The sequence below is a fragment of the Gigantopelta aegis genome, chromosome 3 (assembly GCF_016097555.1).
Source record: "Gigantopelta aegis isolate Gae_Host chromosome 3, Gae_host_genome, whole genome shotgun sequence".
NCBI classification, from domain to species: domain Eukaryota; kingdom Metazoa; phylum Mollusca; class Gastropoda; order Neomphalida; family Peltospiridae; genus Gigantopelta; species Gigantopelta aegis.
The window spans coordinates 20,468,915-20,490,408 of NC_054701.1; the positions used below are offsets into that span (position 1 = coordinate 20,468,915).

The 21,494-nt window shown below is 33.1% G+C and overlaps 2 protein-coding genes across 8 annotated transcripts in view; one reads left to right on the forward strand and one right to left on the reverse strand.

Annotated features, from left to right (window-relative positions):
• LOC121367673 (RNA-binding protein cabeza-like) overlaps window positions 1-13,035 on the reverse strand; it is a 30,837-nt gene extending 17,802 nt beyond the window's left edge. For 3 of the 6 annotated variants that reach the window (XR_005957410.1, XM_041491983.1, XM_041491982.1), the window contains exons 1-6: window positions 12,937-13,035; window positions 10,466-10,505; window positions 5,157-5,241; window positions 2,386-2,509; window positions 2,018-2,125; window positions 39-319 (exon numbers count right to left, since the gene is read on the reverse strand). Coding sequence is in view for 5 of the 6 variants with exons in the window: in XM_041491983.1 (XP_041347917.1) it covers window positions 39-319; window positions 2,018-2,125; window positions 2,386-2,509; window positions 5,157-5,241; window positions 10,466-10,505; window positions 12,937-12,949 (651 nt within the window). In the remaining variant the exon portion in view is untranslated. Of the gene's footprint in view, window positions 1-38; window positions 320-2,017; window positions 2,126-2,385; window positions 2,510-5,156; window positions 5,242-10,465; window positions 10,506-12,936 lie in introns of those variants that run through there. The other 3 variants (XM_041491984.1, XM_041491985.1, XM_041491987.1) reach the window with 3 other exon arrangements.
• A 2,728-nt stretch (window positions 13,036-15,763) lies between these two features.
• LOC121367674 (serine/threonine-protein kinase 36-like) overlaps window positions 15,764-21,494 on the forward strand; it is a 48,768-nt gene continuing 43,037 nt past the window's right edge. For both annotated transcript variants that reach the window (XM_041491988.1, XM_041491989.1), the window contains exons 1-6: window positions 15,764-15,798; window positions 16,655-16,788; window positions 17,342-17,482; window positions 17,901-17,978; window positions 19,927-20,106; window positions 20,592-20,659. In XM_041491988.1, coding sequence (XP_041347922.1) covers window positions 16,705-16,788; window positions 17,342-17,482; window positions 17,901-17,978; window positions 19,927-20,106; window positions 20,592-20,659 — 551 coding nt within the window. In that variant the 5' untranslated portion in view covers window positions 15,764-15,798; window positions 16,655-16,704. The remainder of the gene's footprint in view (window positions 15,799-16,654; window positions 16,789-17,341; window positions 17,483-17,900; window positions 17,979-19,926; window positions 20,107-20,591; window positions 20,660-21,494) is intronic.

Here is a 21,494-nt window from a genome sequence, read left to right on the forward strand (position 1 = left end):
CCCAAACCAACACACCCCTCCAGACAAATTATACATACCTGTGAACCACCTCCCTGTGGTGCTCCACCCCCACCTCCATAGCTACTCTGAGATCCACCTCCATAACCACCATGTGAGCCTCCTCCATAACCTCCCTGTGAGCCTGAGCCTGAGCCTGAGCCACCGCCGCTGTAACCTCCCTGCGAGCCACCACTACCGTATCCACCAGATGTCTGGCTGGAATATCCGCTGCTACCTCCCTGAGGCTGTGCGTTATAACCTTGCTGCCCGTAATTACCACTCTGTCCGTAACTCTGGTTGCTTTGTCCTTGACCATAACCTGTGTGATATCAATGTCAGAAGACTGAATAAGATATTATATAAACTGACCAGTGGTGTCAAAATCACTAAATAAATACTAAATATAGGTTAGACCTACTATTTTAAAAGTAATCACTGATTATCAAGTATTCTATCAAAATATTGAAACTAGCTGTGCAAAGTTATTATTAATGGTTTACAATTTTTAAAAACAAAGTATTTAAGAACTTTAAATACCAACATGTTTATTATTTCTAATGTGCAATAATTACCATTTAAATATAATGTACTAACAAACTACTGCCAGTACAGATGTCAAAATATAATAAATATAATAAGTCTTCCATTTTACCAAAAAACCCACACATCTGTAAGTTAAGATATACCAATCCACTATTTATAAAATAAATCATTTACGCATGGAATACAAATGCCAGAACACAGTCAAAATAACCTTGAAATAACACCAATTAACTAAACTAGCTTTATGTAAAAACAAGAGGAAAGATCAACTAGTGAAAATAAACTGCCATGCATTTACTGTCAGTTTGTGATGTAGTATTTTACTATAACGATAATACTATAACGATAATACCATAACAATAATACCATTCAAAAGAATGCATGCAACTATCAAATGGTGAAAAGACAGACAAAACCAATATCTGAGATAATATTTCCATTTCTAAGGCTTAAAACCAACAACTATTTCGCTATCATCACATCTTGCTGTCAAATAAAATAAAAATCACTCGGGTAAATTTTAACATTTGCCACAAACCTCATAGTATCAAATAAACATCACACAAAGCAATACCAGAATGACTGCCTAAGGAATGTATTCTTAACTTGTATGATAACGAAGTGTCACTCTTGTGTTAAAACAAGAATTACACAGAATTAAATGCCCCATGTCCGATGAACTTCCATAGGTGCATCTAGAAACCCAAGTTTTACGGTCGTAGGATTTAGTTTGTGAGAAACTGCTCTAAATGCGAAAAGCTGCCGCCACAAAAGTAATACCTCTATCTTGCCTTTTACTTTGTATCAGGGAGACAAAAATTCACCTCGTTATTCTACAAACCATAAAACATGAATTGGAAATTCAGGAACTACAACAGGGGGGCCATGATGCCACTGAATGCAAACAAAATCATACCTGACCGAGACTGGGGATAAAATTGTGGTCCACATTGTTCAGATCTTTGACAGTATTGCATTACTCCCAAACCTAGTCATCCAGTCAACACAGTAATACAGTTAATGTAGATGTTTTATGTTTCAACAAATCTTCTTGATGTGATATCTATTTGCTACATACAGTAACAGTTCCAAATACTTTTTTAAAAATATTTAAAACTAAAAAAAAATCTTCTGAGCAGGTTGAACACTGACCTGTAATTGAGTATTTATGAATCAAATTTTGTACATAAATATAAACAAACATCTGAAAGAAAGCTTTAAAAAAACCCACAAAAAAACTAACAAACCACCATATTTATTAATTAAGTATTATTAAAATGAACATGTAGAAAAATCATTACTATACAAGTACCGTCTCCCACCCAGTGGACAAGAGTTTATGTAATAAATTTAGATTAATTTAATAATAAAAATTAAAAAACAACCCCAAAACAACTTAAACCCATGCAGCTTTCAGAAGCAATTAACGTCTAGAATTACGTGAAAAGATGCAGTTATATATGAATAACAGTACCTGACTGCTGCTGTGAATATCCAGCAGACTGCTGACCATATGCAGATGCATCTCCAGTGGACTGACTATATCCCTGACCTTGACCATAAGCTTGTTGGCTGGCTTGGCCTTTTTAATTAAAAATAAATAAATAAAAATCAGATGCTATAGATCTCTAGGACATAACTGTTTAAAAGTAAAAAATCTTTACGCCAGAGTTGCAAAAAACCCAGTATTAAAATCTCTCTGATCAAACAAATACAATTATACAGTTGCCATAAAATGTTACTTAAATTCACAGAAAAATGGCACAGTGACAAACTCAATTTTACAGTTGCTGTTTTTCCAAGTGTAAAATAAAAGGAAAAAAAAGAAAAGCAATTTCTTACCAGATTGATCATATCCTTGTCCATAGCCTGTTTGTCCATACTGTCCTTGTGCTACTTGGCCTTGCCCTCCACTCTGTGAATAGGAAGTCTGATCATAGCCACCATACGACTGGCCGGAGTAACCCTGCACACCAGTATAGATAGACAAAGAACTGAAGTACAGATCTATGTTGTATCAAGGTGGCAACTACAAAAGCATTCCTTTAAAAAATGTACTTTGCTGTAACCTAATTCATCATTTCAATTAATAGGATTGTTAAGTATTGTAAAAACAAACTAAAAATTGTAAAACAAAATGCAAAAATTTGTTTTTTGTTTTAACAATGACCTGGTTACAGCAAACAACTATTTTCATAGGTTGGCCTCATACTAAAGCATGCAAAAGTGCTGTGAAAAAGCATGTCAAATGGTTCTAAGATCAATTTAAAGCAACATTGAATTAGTTATTAAAAAAACATTGTGCATGCATGTTATTAAAAGCAATGGTACAATATTATTTAGAAAATATATTCCCCAGTTCAAAGCAAAATATAACATAAGGTCAATTTTTTTTAGAATATACCTCGTTATTAACGGCTGTATCATTTATGCGTGATATAATAAATACAAATAACCAAACATTCAATTTAGGCAAAAATCCAACATTACCATTGAAAATTAAATTCTTTTTAAAAGACCAATTGGGAAGTAAAATCTTTTACCAACTACTAAATAAATCATCTATAGTTCCTATATCACAAATGAAATATTCAGCGGAAGGGTGTGATTTTACCTCTTCATTATGGGCGAAATATTATAGTTTACCATTTTGCTTTTTAAAAGACCCAACGCTGTTGTGGTTTCAGTACCAGATTGTACATATAATTATACCAACAAATACCTTTTTACATAAAAAACTGATTGATTCTAGTATGTGTAACTTTTGTTCACATGAACCAGAAACACTGCAGCATCTATTTTATGACTGTCCTAAAGTCGTTGAACTCTGGGGTATTATAGAAAAATGGTTATTACAAACAGGTGATTATACACATTTGAATAGAACACAGTCTTATTTGGAATTATAAATAGTAAACATATATTTGTAAACTGATTAATTGATAACGTAAAATATTACATATACAAATCAAAATTACAAAAGAGTACACTAAATGAAACTGGTATCAACAATTTTATTAAAGATAAGTTACAAATAAAAAAATACATATATTATAAAAACTTTTTACATACAGAATTCGACGACAATTGAGGACCATGGTTAAAAGTTCTAGAAGGCCACAACTGACACTTAATACTTTTGTTGTGTGTATAATTTTAAGCATGACGCCAGTTTGGAAGTATATCAATAACTTCATTTTAAGTTTTCTCTTTTCAATCTTCTTATTTCCACTTTTGTTACTGCTCCTTTTTTATATATTAGTATATTGTTTGCTATGTACTTTGTAAGGTAGTGAAATCAGGGCCCCAACCATGACACTATCATAACATATTTCTGGGGCAATAAACTATTTAAAAAATAATAATAATAAAAAAAATATATATATATATATATTTTCCCCAGGGCCCTATTTCACAAACATCGTCAGCTAAGTTTTGCACGTAAACCATAAATCTATGACTAAACCACAATTCTTATTACTATTATAATTCAACAAATATAGTTAGAAGAAAACATATTTCATTTTGAAAATAATCCAGCTTCCGTAATGATGTAATTTTCTGCATGAAATTGATGCCAAACACAGGTAAATGCATGACCGGTATAACTGCTAGTAGCAGACGTAAACTTACGTTTAGTGAAATGTGCCCTTGGCCTTCTGATTTTACAAAAAAAAAAAAATTCTGGGATTGTGCTGGTAAAATCACGAAACCGAAATTTCGTTTCCTATGATTATTATACAAGTATGACTATTCAACGAAAATAATTATATATATATATATATATATATATATATATATATATATATATATATATATATATATATATATATATATATATATATATATATATATATTTTATATATATATATATATTATATATATATATATATAATATATGTATAATTATTATTTTCCGATGGGTTCCCAGATCACAAGGCATTGAACCGAAAAAGTGTTTCCCATGAAATATGAAATCCTATGACCTGTATTCTCCATGCCAAAAGATTTATACATGTGAAGCTTGGTTTCCATAAAATCTGCAACAGGTCGCCCAATGAAGGACCACATAAATTTAAAAGAAAAACTGTCTCTGTCATAAACATTGTTTTATCCATATCAGTCATGAATCTGCTACAGATTTTATGAAAACCAGGCTGAAATTACTGTCATGCTGTTGAGTTCTATCAAGACCTATAGTTTGTTCAATTTGCATTTCTGGTGTATATTGCAATTTGTTCAGCTCTCTAGAACGTTATCCTTTATAATTTATTCAGTTCACAGTTGACTTTTGCAGTTTGTTCCTTTCTCATTATCCAATTCACTGGTCCAATCTAAAGTTGGAGGTAAAAACTAAAAGTAATGTTTAGTTCAAATACCTCAATTCTTGACTAATAAAGTAAAAGAGAAATGTAATGTATTCTCTTGCACCAAGAACCAAAGCTTATCTTTCTAATTACTTTTTAACAATTCACTAATGAACTAATTGTGGTTGACACACTTAAACTAATAAACCAGAACACTGATTTAAAAACAAAAAAAATCAGCAGTGGCATTATTAAAGTCAAGACAAAATTTTGTACATGACTGAACCATCACCAATAATCACTAACCGACTGTCCATACGAAGCCTGTGAGTAACCACTGGCATCAGCAGCCCCTCCACCTGCACCACTGTAACCAGTAGTGTTGCTGTATCTAGAAAAAACATAACATGTTAACTGGCTACATTATGTAGTCAAATGTAATTATATCATTGTTAAAACTTGCTATTTTACTATTGACATGAGAAATTGAATCTACTGGTTACCATAATGAAAAGAATGCAATAAAAAAATTGGTTTTAGCAAATACAATTTGGACATGGGATATTGCAACGTATAACTATTTAATTATATTACTTCACTGTGTACTTGATTTCAAAACAAAAATGCTGCGATAAGGCTAACAATATTGCACAACTGATAAAAAATTTTTTTTACATTTATGAAACTTCATCCCTATGTATTATCTGCACTGTATTGTGTGAATAAATATTACTGTATGATTAATTATAAATAGAAAGAAACGAAATTCAACAGTGAAACTAAAAATCATCCCCAGTAACAGACCTATTATTATATGTCTTCTATTAAATGAACAATTAGCAGCAAATAACTATCAGCTGGAAGTCAGGGCAGCACAGACTATGCAAATGATCATATCGTTCATGTATAGGCAGTGTCGGAGATTAAAAATTTTGTGCAGTATCCCAGTTGGATATTAACCTTTCAAAATCTGGTATCCCACCAGAGAATTTAGTATCCCACTTAAATGAAATTCATAAATTACATCGTAACAAACTTGGAAGACATTGTTCTCATTCCCAGTCTATTGCTACATTGCTATTGCTCCTGTGTAGCATTAGAATGGGTACAAGTTTGAAAATATTGTTAATAAACTTCACCAGTAAATGACAACTTTCATCGTTTCCTCAAAAAATAAAAATGCAGTATTAAAAAAAAAACCCAACATTATATGGTATCCCAGTGGGATACTGGGTTATTGGTCTGGTATCCAAAATTAAATGCTGGTATCCCATGGGATATCGGGATACTGTTAATCTCGAACACTGATAGGTCACGAGAAACTGTGCTTGTGTAACCTATTCAGCACTAAAGTACTGTCGGAAATAGAATAAAAATGATTTTTGTCAGTTATTTCTTTCATATTAAACTGACAAGTAAATATTTTATAAATACCTATTTAATGATACTCTACCTATTTAGCATTTACTTGTTTGGGCTCTCATTTATGTACAAGGTGGCGTTTACTCATGAAATTAAAATAAAGATGTTAGTAAACAGGTGATTTGTGACCTTTATTGGAACAGACTAACACATTTTGATGATATGTGTCAATTTCTTTTACCCTTAAATAAACTTGTAATTTAAAACTAAGTTAACCAATTATTTTGAATTGCAGCATAAATTATTAATTATGACAAGCATATTTATTGAATACAAATTCATTTAAGTACATTATAAATTTACACAATTTTGCAATCACTTAACCTTTAGACTACTGGATTAATTTTTAACAAAAACCATGTTGAGTGGGTACAAGTTTATAATTTTTACTCACATATATTCACTTAAATGTTTTATAAATACATGAAATAAAGTTCATATATGAATCGGTAAGTATTATTTTCGTGTTTTTTTGTCATTTTTATTATTTTAGATTGGCTAATGGTGGTTAAAATTAGGCCAAAAATCTAAAAAGTTACGTTTACTTACGGGCATTTGTGGCCAGCTGTCCAGTATTTATGTCCATTATTTCCGATAACAGTGGTTTTCTGACCAGAATTTTTTTTTAACCCGAACTAAGATTCATATTGCAATATTTGTTAATTTTCGTTGTTGGTAAAACGATCAAATTTATTATCAAATTAGCTGTCACAATCAGCTATCGATCCCTGAAAATGACCGTGACGTGTCGCCATTGTTGTCAAGCGAAAATACTTGCCGAAAACCACTTTTTGAACTCAAATTTCAAGGTATTTTTTAATTGAAAAAATCAAAACAAAAGCCACCATTTTGAAAAATAAATATTTTTTCTTTAAAGGAAACATGACACGAGACCATATTATAGCTCATTTTAAAAGAAAAATGATATAAAAATAATATACAAATAACTTTATAACAATAAAATACGTGTACGCTAATCAGTATCAAAGTACGATTTATGCATATTTCTTCGTGAGCGTTCGAAAAAAAAGGGAAGTGACGTCAGAGCCGCTGTACTCTTTCCATTGTTGTTAACGTTTATATATGGAGTAAGGGGCTTACGATCTTTTCAGTCCAACAGTGCCGTACTGCGCGGCCTTTGGGTGTAAAAATAAACACTTTAAACGATCGGGATTGTCTTTTTATGGTTTTCCAAAGGATTGTATCCGAAGAAAGACGCGTGTATTTTATCGCAAAAGAAAAGATTGGACACCAACACCGCATAGTACTTTGGTGTCAGCCTATTTACAGCCCGGAGCCCGAACGTTACCCGGAGACAAATACAGTACTCGGTTGCGAATGCCGAGGTGTACATTGTACATATTTGGCACAAAGATACACCTCAGCATGATGTATTTATATATGTTAAAACAAAAATGTAGAATTTTGTATTTATTTATTTTTTTGGGAAAAAAAAGATTTTTCATGTTAGGGCTGTAGGCCTACATAACAAAATCTGTATTCACCGTCCGAAGAAGGAAACGTCAATAAGTAATTAAATATGGCATATACAAACATGGGATTTGGCATGAGGATACATCTCAGTACGATGTATTTAAATATGTTTTTAAAAAACGTGTAGAAAACAATAATAATTTTAAATAATGTTTTTAATCTTCGGGCGGAATACGTCACAAAAACGTTCCTCATCGCCCGAAGCCCCACGAAGTTCAATACAAAATAAACCACTACTGTCGGTGTCGAAATAACTATTATGTTTCATCCACGGGCTGACTTGAGAATCGGAGTGTTGTTTTAGTTAATTGGTCCTTTCTTTCCGTGGCCTGCACATGTGATTCCTGATTGGCAGGTGTATATTGCAGGGTATCGACCAGGTAAGTGATTACCACGGTCTAAACATACGTACAAAATACGTGCCAGTTTTTTTAAGATCACAGGGTATTGTGGTGTAACCTGTCGCGACTATAGTACAATGTTAATGGACCTTATCAGCCGCCCTGCTTCATTACTGTAAATAATGCTGTAAAACCCTTGATTAAGTAGACTTTCCCATCTAAAATTACAAAACTGACCAATTACGTAGTACCAAAGAAAAGAAAATTATCACTTGGGTATCGTGAGTGGTCGTTTTTACTCTAACGCACCCAACCAATAGGCCTAATAATATGCTACTTTTTTTTATGAGAGAAAAATACTATAACCCCATTTCGTTCTATTGATGCAAATAGAAATATATTTAGTTTAAAAGTTGATTATACTCTCAAGTCATTTATGTTGTTTTACAAGCCAGGTTAATTAAAGTGAAGCGCCTTGTCGTAAATTAGAGCGTTTGTTTACACTGTGCATACAGATTTCATTATGTACAGCCCGAACATAAAAAATGCGATATTTTCTAAAAAAAAAACACCCAAAAAATGTTTGTCCTACATATATATTTTTTACATATTTAAATACATCATATCGAGGTGTATCTTTATGCTAAATATGAACAGTATACACCTCGGCATTAGCATCCGAGTTTTGGTTTTGTCTCCGGGTTACTTTCGGGCTCCGGGCTGTAAATTGGTCGACCGGTCTGGTCTGGCACCATCAGTTTCTCCACCCTCCGACTCGCTATCCGTTTTTTCTTCAGTATCACTGTTGTAAGTAAATGTGTGTCTTTCTTCATTTACTAACAGCTCATATTGATACGGCAAAACGTTTTGCGAACGAACACTCATTGTTTTGGTAAGATGTGCAAGTCTTAGATTCTTTATGCGTGGTACGGACTAATGCTTTTAAGTGTAAGGCGTCAGATCAAGCGACGCGTCTCTGACGTCACGGACCTCGTGATTGCCCTGCTCATTAAAGATCGGCAATTTCCGCTAAGAGCTCGTATCTGGGGTTCTTTTATGGAGATATTTTAAGTAATTAATTTTTTATAATTTTTTTTTTTTAGGTGATTCAATTTATAATTAATTGTACATGGTTGGTGCCAAATATGGTTTACGTGACATGTTTCCTTTAATTATATTTCCGTTTCTGGAAATATCTCGCCTGCAGTAGTCAGAAGGTTAAGGTGCTATATCATAGTTATATGGTTGTGATCAAGATTCTCCAATAAAAATTTATTTTCTACTAGTAGATAAAATTATTTCCTATAATCATTTATGGGCATATAGTTGAGGTGTCTTCTTTAAATGTTAAATCAAAATTTTATAAATAATTATTTGCAATAGCGTCATCGTGCAACACTGAAGATAGCACCTTTAATACCAGTATAATAGATCACAAACTTAGAATGGTTCTTGAAAGTTTTGCTCAAAAGTTCCTTATAAATGACTACAAATATTTAGTTTTGGAGAACCCTCACATTTTGTAACAGCAATGAAACCGACACGTTGACAATTTTTTTTTATAATCTGTTCCAATAAAGTGCACAAATCACCTTTTTACTGACATTTTTCTTTTAATTTCAAGAGTAAACACCACTGTGCACATCAATGAGAGCCAAAACAAATATATGCTAAATTAGGTAGACTATCATTAAATAGATATTTACAAAATATTTCAGTATTTAATATGTAAGAAATAATCGACGAAAATAATTTTTATTCTATTTCCGACAGTACTTTAGTTCTGGGTGATCAGAAATTTGTTTACCAAATTATCTAGCAGACATCAAAAACTGCAGAAATCCAATTATTTTCAAACAAAATATAAATTATTTTGCCAAATTAAAATAAAATTTGCCAATTGATTTTGAAATTCAATATTGACGAATTTGGCGAGTGCTATTTGCATAGTACACACCATTTATTACATACCTATTCAATCTTACTATACGTCGTTTTCGCTCTTATTTATTGCACCGAGTTTTTTTTTTTTTGCAAAACATACCAGTCTCATGGTATATATTCTTGCGCAAAATAAACGTAATAAATAGGAAGCGAAAACAATGTATGTGAAGTTCTATATATTTATCAAACAATTCAAATTTTATGTATGTTATACATAAAATTGGAATAATTTTATAAAAAGTGTTGCCAATCGAAAAGAACCAATTTAAAAACTACCTTGCAAACACTTTGAATGTATCATGAAATGCACTTGACATTTAGATGTTAACTTCATTTTCCACCATTAGTTGTTTTTATATTACTATTTGAAGCTTTATAAAGATATTTGTGGACATCAGTATATGTACTACTTACCCAGCTTGACCTCCAGCTGATGGTCCAGCATAACCATATTCTGAAACAAGCATGAAATAGTTAAAACTAGAACTACTTGAAAACACAGTTAAAGGTAACAGAGTACCGGTAAGGTACATGATTCGCTCGTTAAGGATTTTGATAGAGAAGCACATATGTGATCTTTTTAGAAAGAATATACGATAAATACCGATAAAAGTGAGGTACTCCCAAAAATAAGAATTAAGATGGAAATTATAAAAGTTAGTGGTCAGGTACTTTATCTTGTAATTACAGATTTTGTCGGAGTTTGTATATTTTTTATCAACAACATTGCGACTGTTCTAGACCAATAATGTAATGCCGACTTGACACAGATGTCAGTGATGCTCGTAAATGGTAGTGGTAGGTCAAATGACGCGAGTGGGAGACTGGTTGCATAATTTGTTTATTAAAATTCCCATGTGAATCTCAATGCCCCAACAAATACTATCAATTGAACTAATTGTAGGCCTACGTTTAACAAGTTACTTAAAAAATAAAATAATATGAGGGATCCAATTCAGTCGGAAGTGCACACCTGAGATGCTTGGGTCATAGTTCTGAACCACCTCTGTGGAACAAGCAGGTTTTACCCACCCCAACTATCCCAATCATGTTCGTTGTACATAACAATGATAAACAAGTTAACAAGGAATGTTTATTTCATAAGGTTGCAAGGCTAGCTATTTTTCGCCAAATTATTTATTAAATTCCAAAAACCCACGATTATTTTCAACAAAATATAAATCAATGAAATTATTTTGCCAAATTAAATTGAATTAGCACATACAATGGCGAGACATTCGATCATTCCAGCATTCAGGCTTAGGTTTAGTGATAGTATTAGCATGCATGTTGGAATGTTCCAATAGTTTAAATAATAGAAAAAAGGTGGGAAAAAACTATCGGTATGTGATGACCCAGGGTTTCTGCCAGAGGGTAAAACGGGTATGGTGCCATACCCCAATTTTTAGGCAGTTAAATTTGTGACAAAATTAATTAAGTATTCTTATTATTGCTGTATGATTTTCTTAACACATTTTCCTTTTGGGGGAGGCCACTCCATATACCGTCGACTGTAGTTGCATTCAATTCCATAGCGCCATACCCAAAAATTTCTTTCTGGCAGAAAGACTGGGTGTTGACCCTATTATCCTTTTAAGGCGATTTGCATAATATGCTCGAACACAGTGTCAGTAAATCTAATTGGTTGGCAGGATTCCCAGATTTTGATTGCCAAAGGCACTTTTATAAAAAAATATTATCTATACTTAAGAATTTGGAATAACTTGTTGTCCAGTTATAGGCCAAGGCCTACTTACATAGAAAATTCTGATATAAAACTAAGATGATGACCTATATGTCGAACTAGGGCTTACACTATCCATTGAAAAATTAACCAAGTGTAAATTTTGATAATAAAAGTGGCTAGATTTTGTGTTTGGATGAAATATTCCTTAAATTAACCGGCTGCTAGTCACTTCGTACCATAGTTATTTCGTACCGAATTTGCTCATTTCATACCATTGCAAAACGTCATTTCGTACCGTGGTCATTTCGTACCATAACAGTCATATCATACCATAACAATTTATAACAATCACCCCGGTAGTGACTTTTACAAAATAACATCTATAAGATGCAAACATAACAATATGCTACACAATAACGTGTTATGACTTTCAAACTGTCCCAATAAATTATTAAAAAAACAAAAAATCCACTGCATTTATGCTATGGTCGATTCGTTTTCTATATAATGGTACAAAATTACTTGGGTAAGAAATGACTGGGGTACAAAATGACTTTTTGAAATGGTACGAAATGACCAGGCAGCATGGTACGAAGTGACTATGAACCAGTTTAATAAGCTTTACATTTTTAGCACTGTAAGTCAATGTTTCTGCCAGAAAGACATTTTTGGGGAAAGAGTTTTGACTCGTACCCCTCTATATCAAAGGCTCTAAAGACAACTAAGCGTATCCCTAAAACTACCCTAACCATTGAAAAGGGGTATGGGTCGATCTCATGCCAAGAAAAATGGGTTAAGCTTAGGGTTAGGGGTAAGAAAATTATACACTAATGATAAGAGTAATTAATTTTGTCAAAAGTTAACTTTAAAAAAAAAAAAATATTAAAACTGCAAAAATATTTGGGTATAGGCCTACCCATTTTACCCTCTGACAGAAACCCTGTAAGTAAAATACATTATTTTTCAAGTTTACATAGCATTTTTGTTCATGAACAAAAACCTTTTTGCATTTAATTATTTTTCCCAGTACTTCACTAGAATAACAAAATGGCGGACACAAAGTCAAAGCACATGACAAAGTCGGTACTTCGTGAATCGATATTAGGCAAAGAACAATGAAATATGGTCAGAATCAACAATAAACAGGCTCGTCAACATATCCCCTTTGATACCGCTTGGCTAAACAAAATGCTCTTACGTGTATCCCCCATTATTAACTTTAACAAATTTTCTTCAGGCGCCTTCTCCAATCTCAAACAAAATGTACGCAGCAGGTATTATATAGACTGGTTTCATACGTTGAATGCTTCTTTTAACAATTTTCAAATGGGCGTAAAACACATAAAAACCAGTAGTTCCGACAACCATCGACCAATCACAAAATGCTATTTAGAGCAGACATTGGTTGCACACCATAATTTGCTTTTCTTCACATTAATTAGTAAATTTATATTTTCTCCTCTTTTCTTCTTCTTCTTCTTTTTTTTTTGTTTAAGTATTTCAAACATTGCAAGATTTTTATGAAATGCATTTTAACTTTGATAAAATAACACGAGTAATATCAGCTGAGGTTAACCATCTGCAATTTTGATTTTAAGATCCATTGATTTTTTTAACATCTAGGCCTATTTGCAAGTAGGGCCTACAATTGGGCCTATTTTATTATGATTAAATTTTGTTTAACAACACGTTATTGATTCAAAACATAATGAGTAACTCGAGATTATCAAAATTGTTATACATTTCTAGGGTAAATATTAGTATATCCAATAATCTTTGGCTATAAATTGAAAATAAGTCTACTGCACACAAATTTACTTGTAAGCTCCTGTGCTGCGAGTACACTGTTTAATCTATTAGTCATTTTATGGGCTTTTCTTGTACTTGTACAATAAATTATTTGGTTGTAATTTTTATTTAGCGTGTAATTGGATGTATAAAATTGTTATATTTAAAAACAAAAACACTTTTTTCCGGAAGCCACCAAATTTGAAAGAAGTTAAACGCGCCTTTTCAAAGTTGCAGGTGTCATATTTTGCTGTTTCAGTTGCGTGTGAGGGGGTGGGGGTGGAACGGGTTCAACCTTCTCCCTGCGCAAGCAAACGTTTCTTCTTTTTCTTCAATATTTCAAACGTCGCTCTCCAAAGTCTAGACCACATACACACACACAGGCGCGCGCGCGCACACACACACACCCACACACACACACACACACACTCACCTGGCAATATTCATGCATATGAGCCTGTATTTCTCCGATGTAATTGTAATAAATAATAATAATAAAAATAATCAACCCCATATATAATGTTTGAATAATAATAAATCAATCGACCCCACATATAATGTTTCAATAATTAACACAAGAATATAGAAATCGGTAGGTACAAAATTGGTGAACAACACAAAAGGATATGCCGAATCTGCAACTCTGGTGTTGAAGATGGATTACACTTTTTAATAAAATGTCAAGGCCTTACAAAACGTAGAAATGTAGGCCTACTATGTACATTTTTTTTTTTAAATACACCAACTAAACCGAACATTTACTCATTTACATGTAACAGACACCGAACAATTATTTTTCTACTTCTCTGCCCAGCACATATTGCCCTAATCATAAATCAGTATTGCTGAGATGTTTGAACAAAGACGTCTCCTACTTCCAATCGCTAGACCTCCAACCTAATGACATTCAATTGTCACTATAGTCTTGTTAAATATTTTTACTAGTGTATAAATTATAATTTTGTTAGGATATTGTAACCATTGTAACATCTCTTGTTTTTTTTACTTGCTGTTGATATTATTGATCATGTCTGTATGGAAATAAATGATTGATTGCAATGTTTTGCCACTGCATTAACAGTGGTTTCATCGCTTTGTCAATAGGCCCTTTGGATATGTAATTTAATTTTAATTGTGTGAACACATCGGTCACTCTGATTAGAATTTGCAATAATATAAACATATAAAGTTTAGTATTTATTTAAATTATAATTTATATTGACAAATAACATTCAACATTAAGATCACTAAAACTGTGTTGGCGATATGAAACATCACTAGCGAATTGGAACTGAATAAACATCTATCTTGAGTATCATCCAGCCGTATCATACGGTTTACGTTCAAAACGACCCCCAGGATAAAGCTAGACATGTAAGTCAAAACGGCCAAAGAAAAAAGCTAGAGAGAGAGAAACATTTTTCATATGAATTTGAAATTGTTACAGTGATCAGTTATGACTATGCTTCTCATATACATATAATAAACAGAATACAACTCAAAAGATTTCTTTATTTCAACTTATTTTCGTGCTTATATCCAATTAAGGTTCAAGCATGCTATCCTGGGCACCATACACCTAAGCTATCTGGGCTGTCTGACCAGGACAGTGGGTTAGTTGTTAGTGAGAAAGAAGAGAGTGTCGTGCTCTTACACATACCCATTGAGTCGTTAAAACTCGCTCTGGGTGGGAGTCGGTACCATGATGCGAACCCAATACCTATGGCCTAACCATAATGGCTTAACCACGACACCACTGAGGCCGGTGATCAAAGGCTATTTAAAACCGGCCTCGGTGGCGTCGTGGTTAGGCCATCGGTCTACAGGCTGGTAGGTATTGGGTTCGGACCCCTGTCAAGGCATTGGATTTTTAATCCAGATACCGACTCCAAACCCTGAGTGAGTGCTCCACAAGGCTCAATGGGTAGGTGTAAACCACTTGCACCGACCAGTGATCCATAACTGGTTCAACAAAGGCCATGGTTTGTGCTATACTGCCTGTGGAAGCGCAAATAAAAGATCCCTTGCTGCTAATCGGAAAGAGTAGCCCATGTAGTGGCGACAGCGGGTTTCCTCTCAAACTCTGATGGTCCTTAATCATATGTCTGACGCCATATAACCGTAAATAAAATGTGTTGACTCGAGTGCGTCGTTCAATAAAAGGTTTCTTTCTTTTTGTTCAAAGGCTATTTGGTGCTCCAAACAAGTGGTGGAAACACAATGTGACAAAAGACAAGAAGAGAAGAAATTCTAAAAATCTAAATAGAAAAATGTGAGTCACTTAAGAAAATTAATGTTTTTTTAAATTGGTGTACTTTACATACATTGTAATGAGGTCCATGCATGTGTTTTTAGTTAACGATATCGGACTTTTTGTATATGGTAACCAAATGTTACATCGCTATATCTCATTATCGCCATGGACCTATTTCCGTGCTCTGTTACTGAACATTGTACGATTTGTACGTGTCACTTATTAAATATAGTTACTAATGTATAAATTATAATTGTGCTAGGGTATTATAACATGTCTTGTTTTTCTTTTCTTGCTGTTGATGTTATTGTTCATGTCTGTATAATTCATATATGGAAATAAACGATTGATTGATTGATTGTACCAAGTGTAGTTTGGGCATTTGCAGACAGACACAACCCTTGCAATTGCACAAGGTAATCCACAATTCTGTGGAGATTGTCATTCGTTTTAAAAAATTTGACAGGATTTTTTGTTGTGAACGAAAAAGAGAGAAAGATCTTCAATATCAAATTGAAACTGTTATGGCAGCTTCACCAAGAAAGCAAAGTGATCACTTGCACTCTCTTCCACACTTTATTATATATGTACACATGAGTACAGTCTTGCATGGTGCCAACACTTAAACTTCTAAACAATGGTAACCCTACACAGGCCATTTCTTAATCCAGTGACAAAGATCAGACCAATATTTCCCCCTTCCAAATATAAACTAATTTATATTGCAGTTGTTAAACACTTGAAAATAAAAACCTATATTTAAAGTTTAATATTACACTATTTATTACATGACCACATAATTAAATTTTTTCCTTCAAATTATTACTATCGTAATGTAATACAATAATGACTAATTATGACACTGTGCTTTCAGGAATTCCTATTATCATGTAGTTTTGGGTTGAACAGTAGATTCATTCAACAATGGACAACTACCATGTGCTGGATATTATTGGTGAAGGTTCATTTGGAAAAGTCTATAAGGGAAGAAAAAAGTTCAGTGGTCAGGTAAAGTACATGTATTCAGGCATTGAAATTGATCATTCAGATTACCAAATGTCACGAAAGTCGAGAATGGTACCTCGTTTTCCACAAATGGTTTTGAAGAACACCAGAACCTAAATTTTGATTAATTCAGTGTTGTTTAAATATAAATTATACACACAAGTACCATTACGTCGAGAACAGTGAAATGAATGAATAGCAAAGTATCAGCGTGTTTGTAAATGATTGAGAATGGGAATTTTAATCTTGATAAATGTGTCATAACCTATATAGGTTACCAGATCTGTAACCTATGGTAACCTCTAAATGAGTTACCGGGCACTATTCTGGCTGTGTATGTGCTTTAAAATAATATGTGCAGTGAATGACAAAAGAGAAAATTAAAATATAAAGACTATTTGGAAGACAAAAGTAATAAAATAACAAAAAATGTAGGGCAGTTACAATGGAAAGTCATTCTCTGGGAGAGTATTCCAATTTTCAGATCTTGGTGCATTTGATATGTCTAAAATAACAATTTAAAAAATATGATTATTTTAATGTTGTTTTTTTTCAGATTGTGGCTTTGAAGTTTATTCCCAAAGTAGGAAAATCTGAAAAAGAACTTCGTAGTTTGCGGCGTGAGATTGAGATAATGCGAGGTTTGCACCATGACAACATCATCGAAATGTTGGACAGTTTTGAAACTGACAAAGAAGTAGAGTATAATTTACTTTTGACTTAAAAACACTTTCATTTAAACTCATATTAGTTTTATTGAAGGCACAAGTAAATAAACTTGACATTAGCCTCTCCATTTGTTATTTAGAATACCCAAAATCATAATTATCTGTTACGGGTGAATACACCCATGCATGGTCTAGTTTCCTGGTCTGGTATTAATTAAATTTTGTACCCATGTGGTATTTACAAGTTTATTCAAAATTGTTGTGAGGTTTTGTTTAAGGTATAACAATCTCCACCTATAGCTTTGGCATTATTTGTTCTAAATATGCTCTATTATTAATACCAAACTTGTATATTTATTCATATTTGTACTAATTCTGTATGTAATGACATTTTTTATGTTTATAATTCTTTTATTTGATTTGATTTATTTTGTCTTTTTTCCTAAGGTTGCTGTAGTTACTGACTATGCAGAGGGTGAATTGTTTCAGATTTTAGAAGATGATGGCAATCTTCCAGAAGAACAGGTTTACCTTTTAAACATGTAGTTTATTATTAAAGCCGCACACCCTAGTTCCATCCATCGAAAATAAATTATAATTTGGTTAATCTACAAACCTGTAACACACTTAGAACACGTTTTTATCAAATGGAGTGAAAAAGCAGGTTTTATATTGATAACTACCATGGGAATCCCCATGTCCCAGTTGCTTGAAATAATTTTGAAAGTTAGTATTCTGATGTCACCGGTAGATGTCGCTCGAAGCACAACAATGCCTACGTCACGACAAATTTCACAGACTTTGGGTGCGTTCGTTTCACCTCTCCTGGACATGTTCCAACTGTTCTGTCCTGGTTGTATCCCCTCTCCAGATATCATAAGACTTAGCAAAATTATTGGTTTTAAGGGTTTGTAACGTTTTGTATTGAGATACTTACTTGTCTGAACTTTATTGTTACTGAAAATGTTCACGAATTGTGAAGAAAAATCTCACAAATGAACAACAACAAATCGGATGTTGATTGCGCGAACCGTGCATGAGAAAACAAACCGAACCAAAATGATAACGGTCACGTAATATACCAACGTCTGTGACATTGAAATGGAAATATCCCCTCTAAAAATAGATTGGACCTCGCTTGCTTAACGTTTTTTTCTCGACAGAACGTCTTGTGAAAAAATGCATTTCGTGGTTTTACAAACATCAGGATTACCAAAAAGCACTTCAGGTGAATGGAAATGTGTATTCTAAATAATAAAATGTAAGTAAATTGCAATTTTATTTGTGAAAAATGGGGTTTAATAGCGAAAAACAATGCCGTAATGGTTAACAAATAGCCGTAACTAGGGAGTGCCCCTTTAAATATATTCATTGCAACATATAACTCAATGTATAATCTTTAAACATAATAATTCAAGTTATCCTCTTTACATTTTAAAACAAACATTAATCAATAATTTTGCTAATTATGGATCTTTGCTACTGCTCCTTCAATATGCAGAGTAACCGGGGGAGGGGGAAGGATTATTAACTATTTATACTTTCCATGTGGTCTCAATCCCAATTTGTGGCTTTTCAGCCAGTTCAGTGTTATAGTGTTTAAGTAACCAGAGCTTTATACTGTATCAACCATTTGTCATGAACTTCCAGTACCACATTTAAACAATTTTTTTATCTTGCTTCATAATTCAAGTTTCTTTGGTTGCTTTTTTCAATGTTCATTGGATGGTGTAGGAGTGGGGTCTAGCTCAGTCAGTAGAGAGCTTGCCTGAGGTGCTTGCATTATAGAATCGAACCACCTTAATGGACCCATTCTCTCATTGTTTTTTCCCTATCCAAACCAGTACAGCATGACTGGTATGTGTCTGTGGGAAAGTGCATATAAAAGATCCTTGCTGCTAATGGAAAAATGTAGCTGGTTTTCTCTGAGTACAAGTCAGAAATTCACAAATGTTTGACATCCAAACAGCCAGTGATTAATAAATCGATGACATTATGTAGGCCTACTCTAGTTAAGTCATTAAACAAAATGAACCTTTTTGGATGTTGTAGCATCTGTATCGTCTCTGTTTTCCAGATTAGTTACTTTGTTTAGGATTCATGCTTAACAGGGTCCCCTTTATTTTCAATGCTATCTTAGCGCTACAATATCATAAAACTGTTGTAAGCTATGGTGTCACTGTGACACATATAGCCTCTAATTGTTTGACAATATTGTAGTGTTAAAGATAGCTTCCAGGGCTCACACTGGAACCAGTTATGTGTTTGCCAATTTCCAGATGTAATAGAGTATTTCCTTAACAAATATTAAAATGTGCTTAATTTAATTAACATTTTATTAGCCGAGGACTAAATAAAGTAGCCACTTTATATAAAAATTAACAATTGGCTTATTTGGCAGTGAACAAGGTGAGCGCAGGCTTCAAAACTATGTGCCCATGTTTCTAACTGTACCGTTATGTTTGTGGTCCAGGTTCAGACGATCGCCTGTCAGTTGGTTTCAGCCTTGTTTTATCTACACTCACACCGAATCCTACACAGGGACATGAAGCCACAGAACATTCTTTTAGGGAAGGATGGAGTGGTCAAGCTTTGTGACTTCGGCTTCGCAAGAGCCATGAGTTTTAATACGCTCGTTCTCACATCAATTAAGGTGCGATTTAATACATATTTTTCAGAACATCTGAAAGTACTAATTTATAAAAACATAACTGTTGGAACTTTATTCAGTGTTTACAATTTGTATGGCAAGTGATCACAGAAAATGTTTTAACTTGAGTGTAAACTAATCTACTTTATGAATTTTTTTTTTTTAAATTTAATTTTAAGCATTGAAATAAGTCGAAAACGGTTATTCAGGTTACTTGGAGGTTACCACCGTTTTAACAAAGTCTAGAATGGTACTTAAAATACAAACAGTGATGAATAACAAATTGTTAGTGTGTGAAAGAATGTTAATGGGATAGATGTATCATAACATATAGGTCACCAGGCCATTAATTTATGGTAACCTATACATGGGTTACCGGGCACTATGCTTATTTTGATACATAAACTATGTTTAATTGTTGATGCTTTTTCTGACTGTACAAACACTATTTAAGTTTTATTGAAATATTAATGTTTTTTATTCTTTAGGGAACTCCATTGTATATGTCTCCAGAGTTGGTTGAAGAAAAGCCATATGACCACACAGCAGACTTATGGTATAATACACTCAACACATTTACTTAAGGGACAGTAGACTTCTTAGTCAGTTTGCTGGTGTTATATTATGTTAGAAGGGTTTAATCATGTATGATTTCTAAACATCTGAGTAAATTTTGACCAGTGATGGTTGCAAAAATCGAAGCACATGATATATATATATATATATATATTTTTTTATCACATATAGAGAAAAATTCTGAACATATTTACTGGTGCTTAATGAATTTTGTTGAGAATAGATACATACTTTTTATGTAAAGTTATGATACATGCTAAGGGTTATGTTTAAACACTTACTGTAGCTAGGAAAATGTTATATAGGTTTCCATTTATGTCGTGCTTAACTGTATAAGATCAATTTAAAGGTGCTATATCATAGTTACAAATGCCATATTTTGCTATAATAGTAGCCATTTTTTTTATGAGCATATAGATGAAGATATAATGCTTACATTTCAAAGCAAAACTTAATATTAAACAATTTTGGGACGAAGCTGCCATTATACAACTTTGAGATAGCACCTTTGCCTTTCTCGTTTCAGTTAGACATTTACAAAAAGTAACATAAAATAATGAAATTATTCAAGACTGAAAATGGTTTTAAAATTACTAAAAACTAGAAACTGGTTAGTTTTAGACTGTTCAGTAATGTCACTAGTAGCATAATAGCATTACTGAAGTGTACAACAAGTGTTTCTCTATGGAGGAATTGCAGGATGCTCTTCGTAGAGCCCATGATACTTCAGTAGGACCAGATGAAATTCATTATCAGTTATTAAAGCATTTACCTGAATCATCTTTGGTGGCTCTTTTGGATTTCTGGAGACTTTC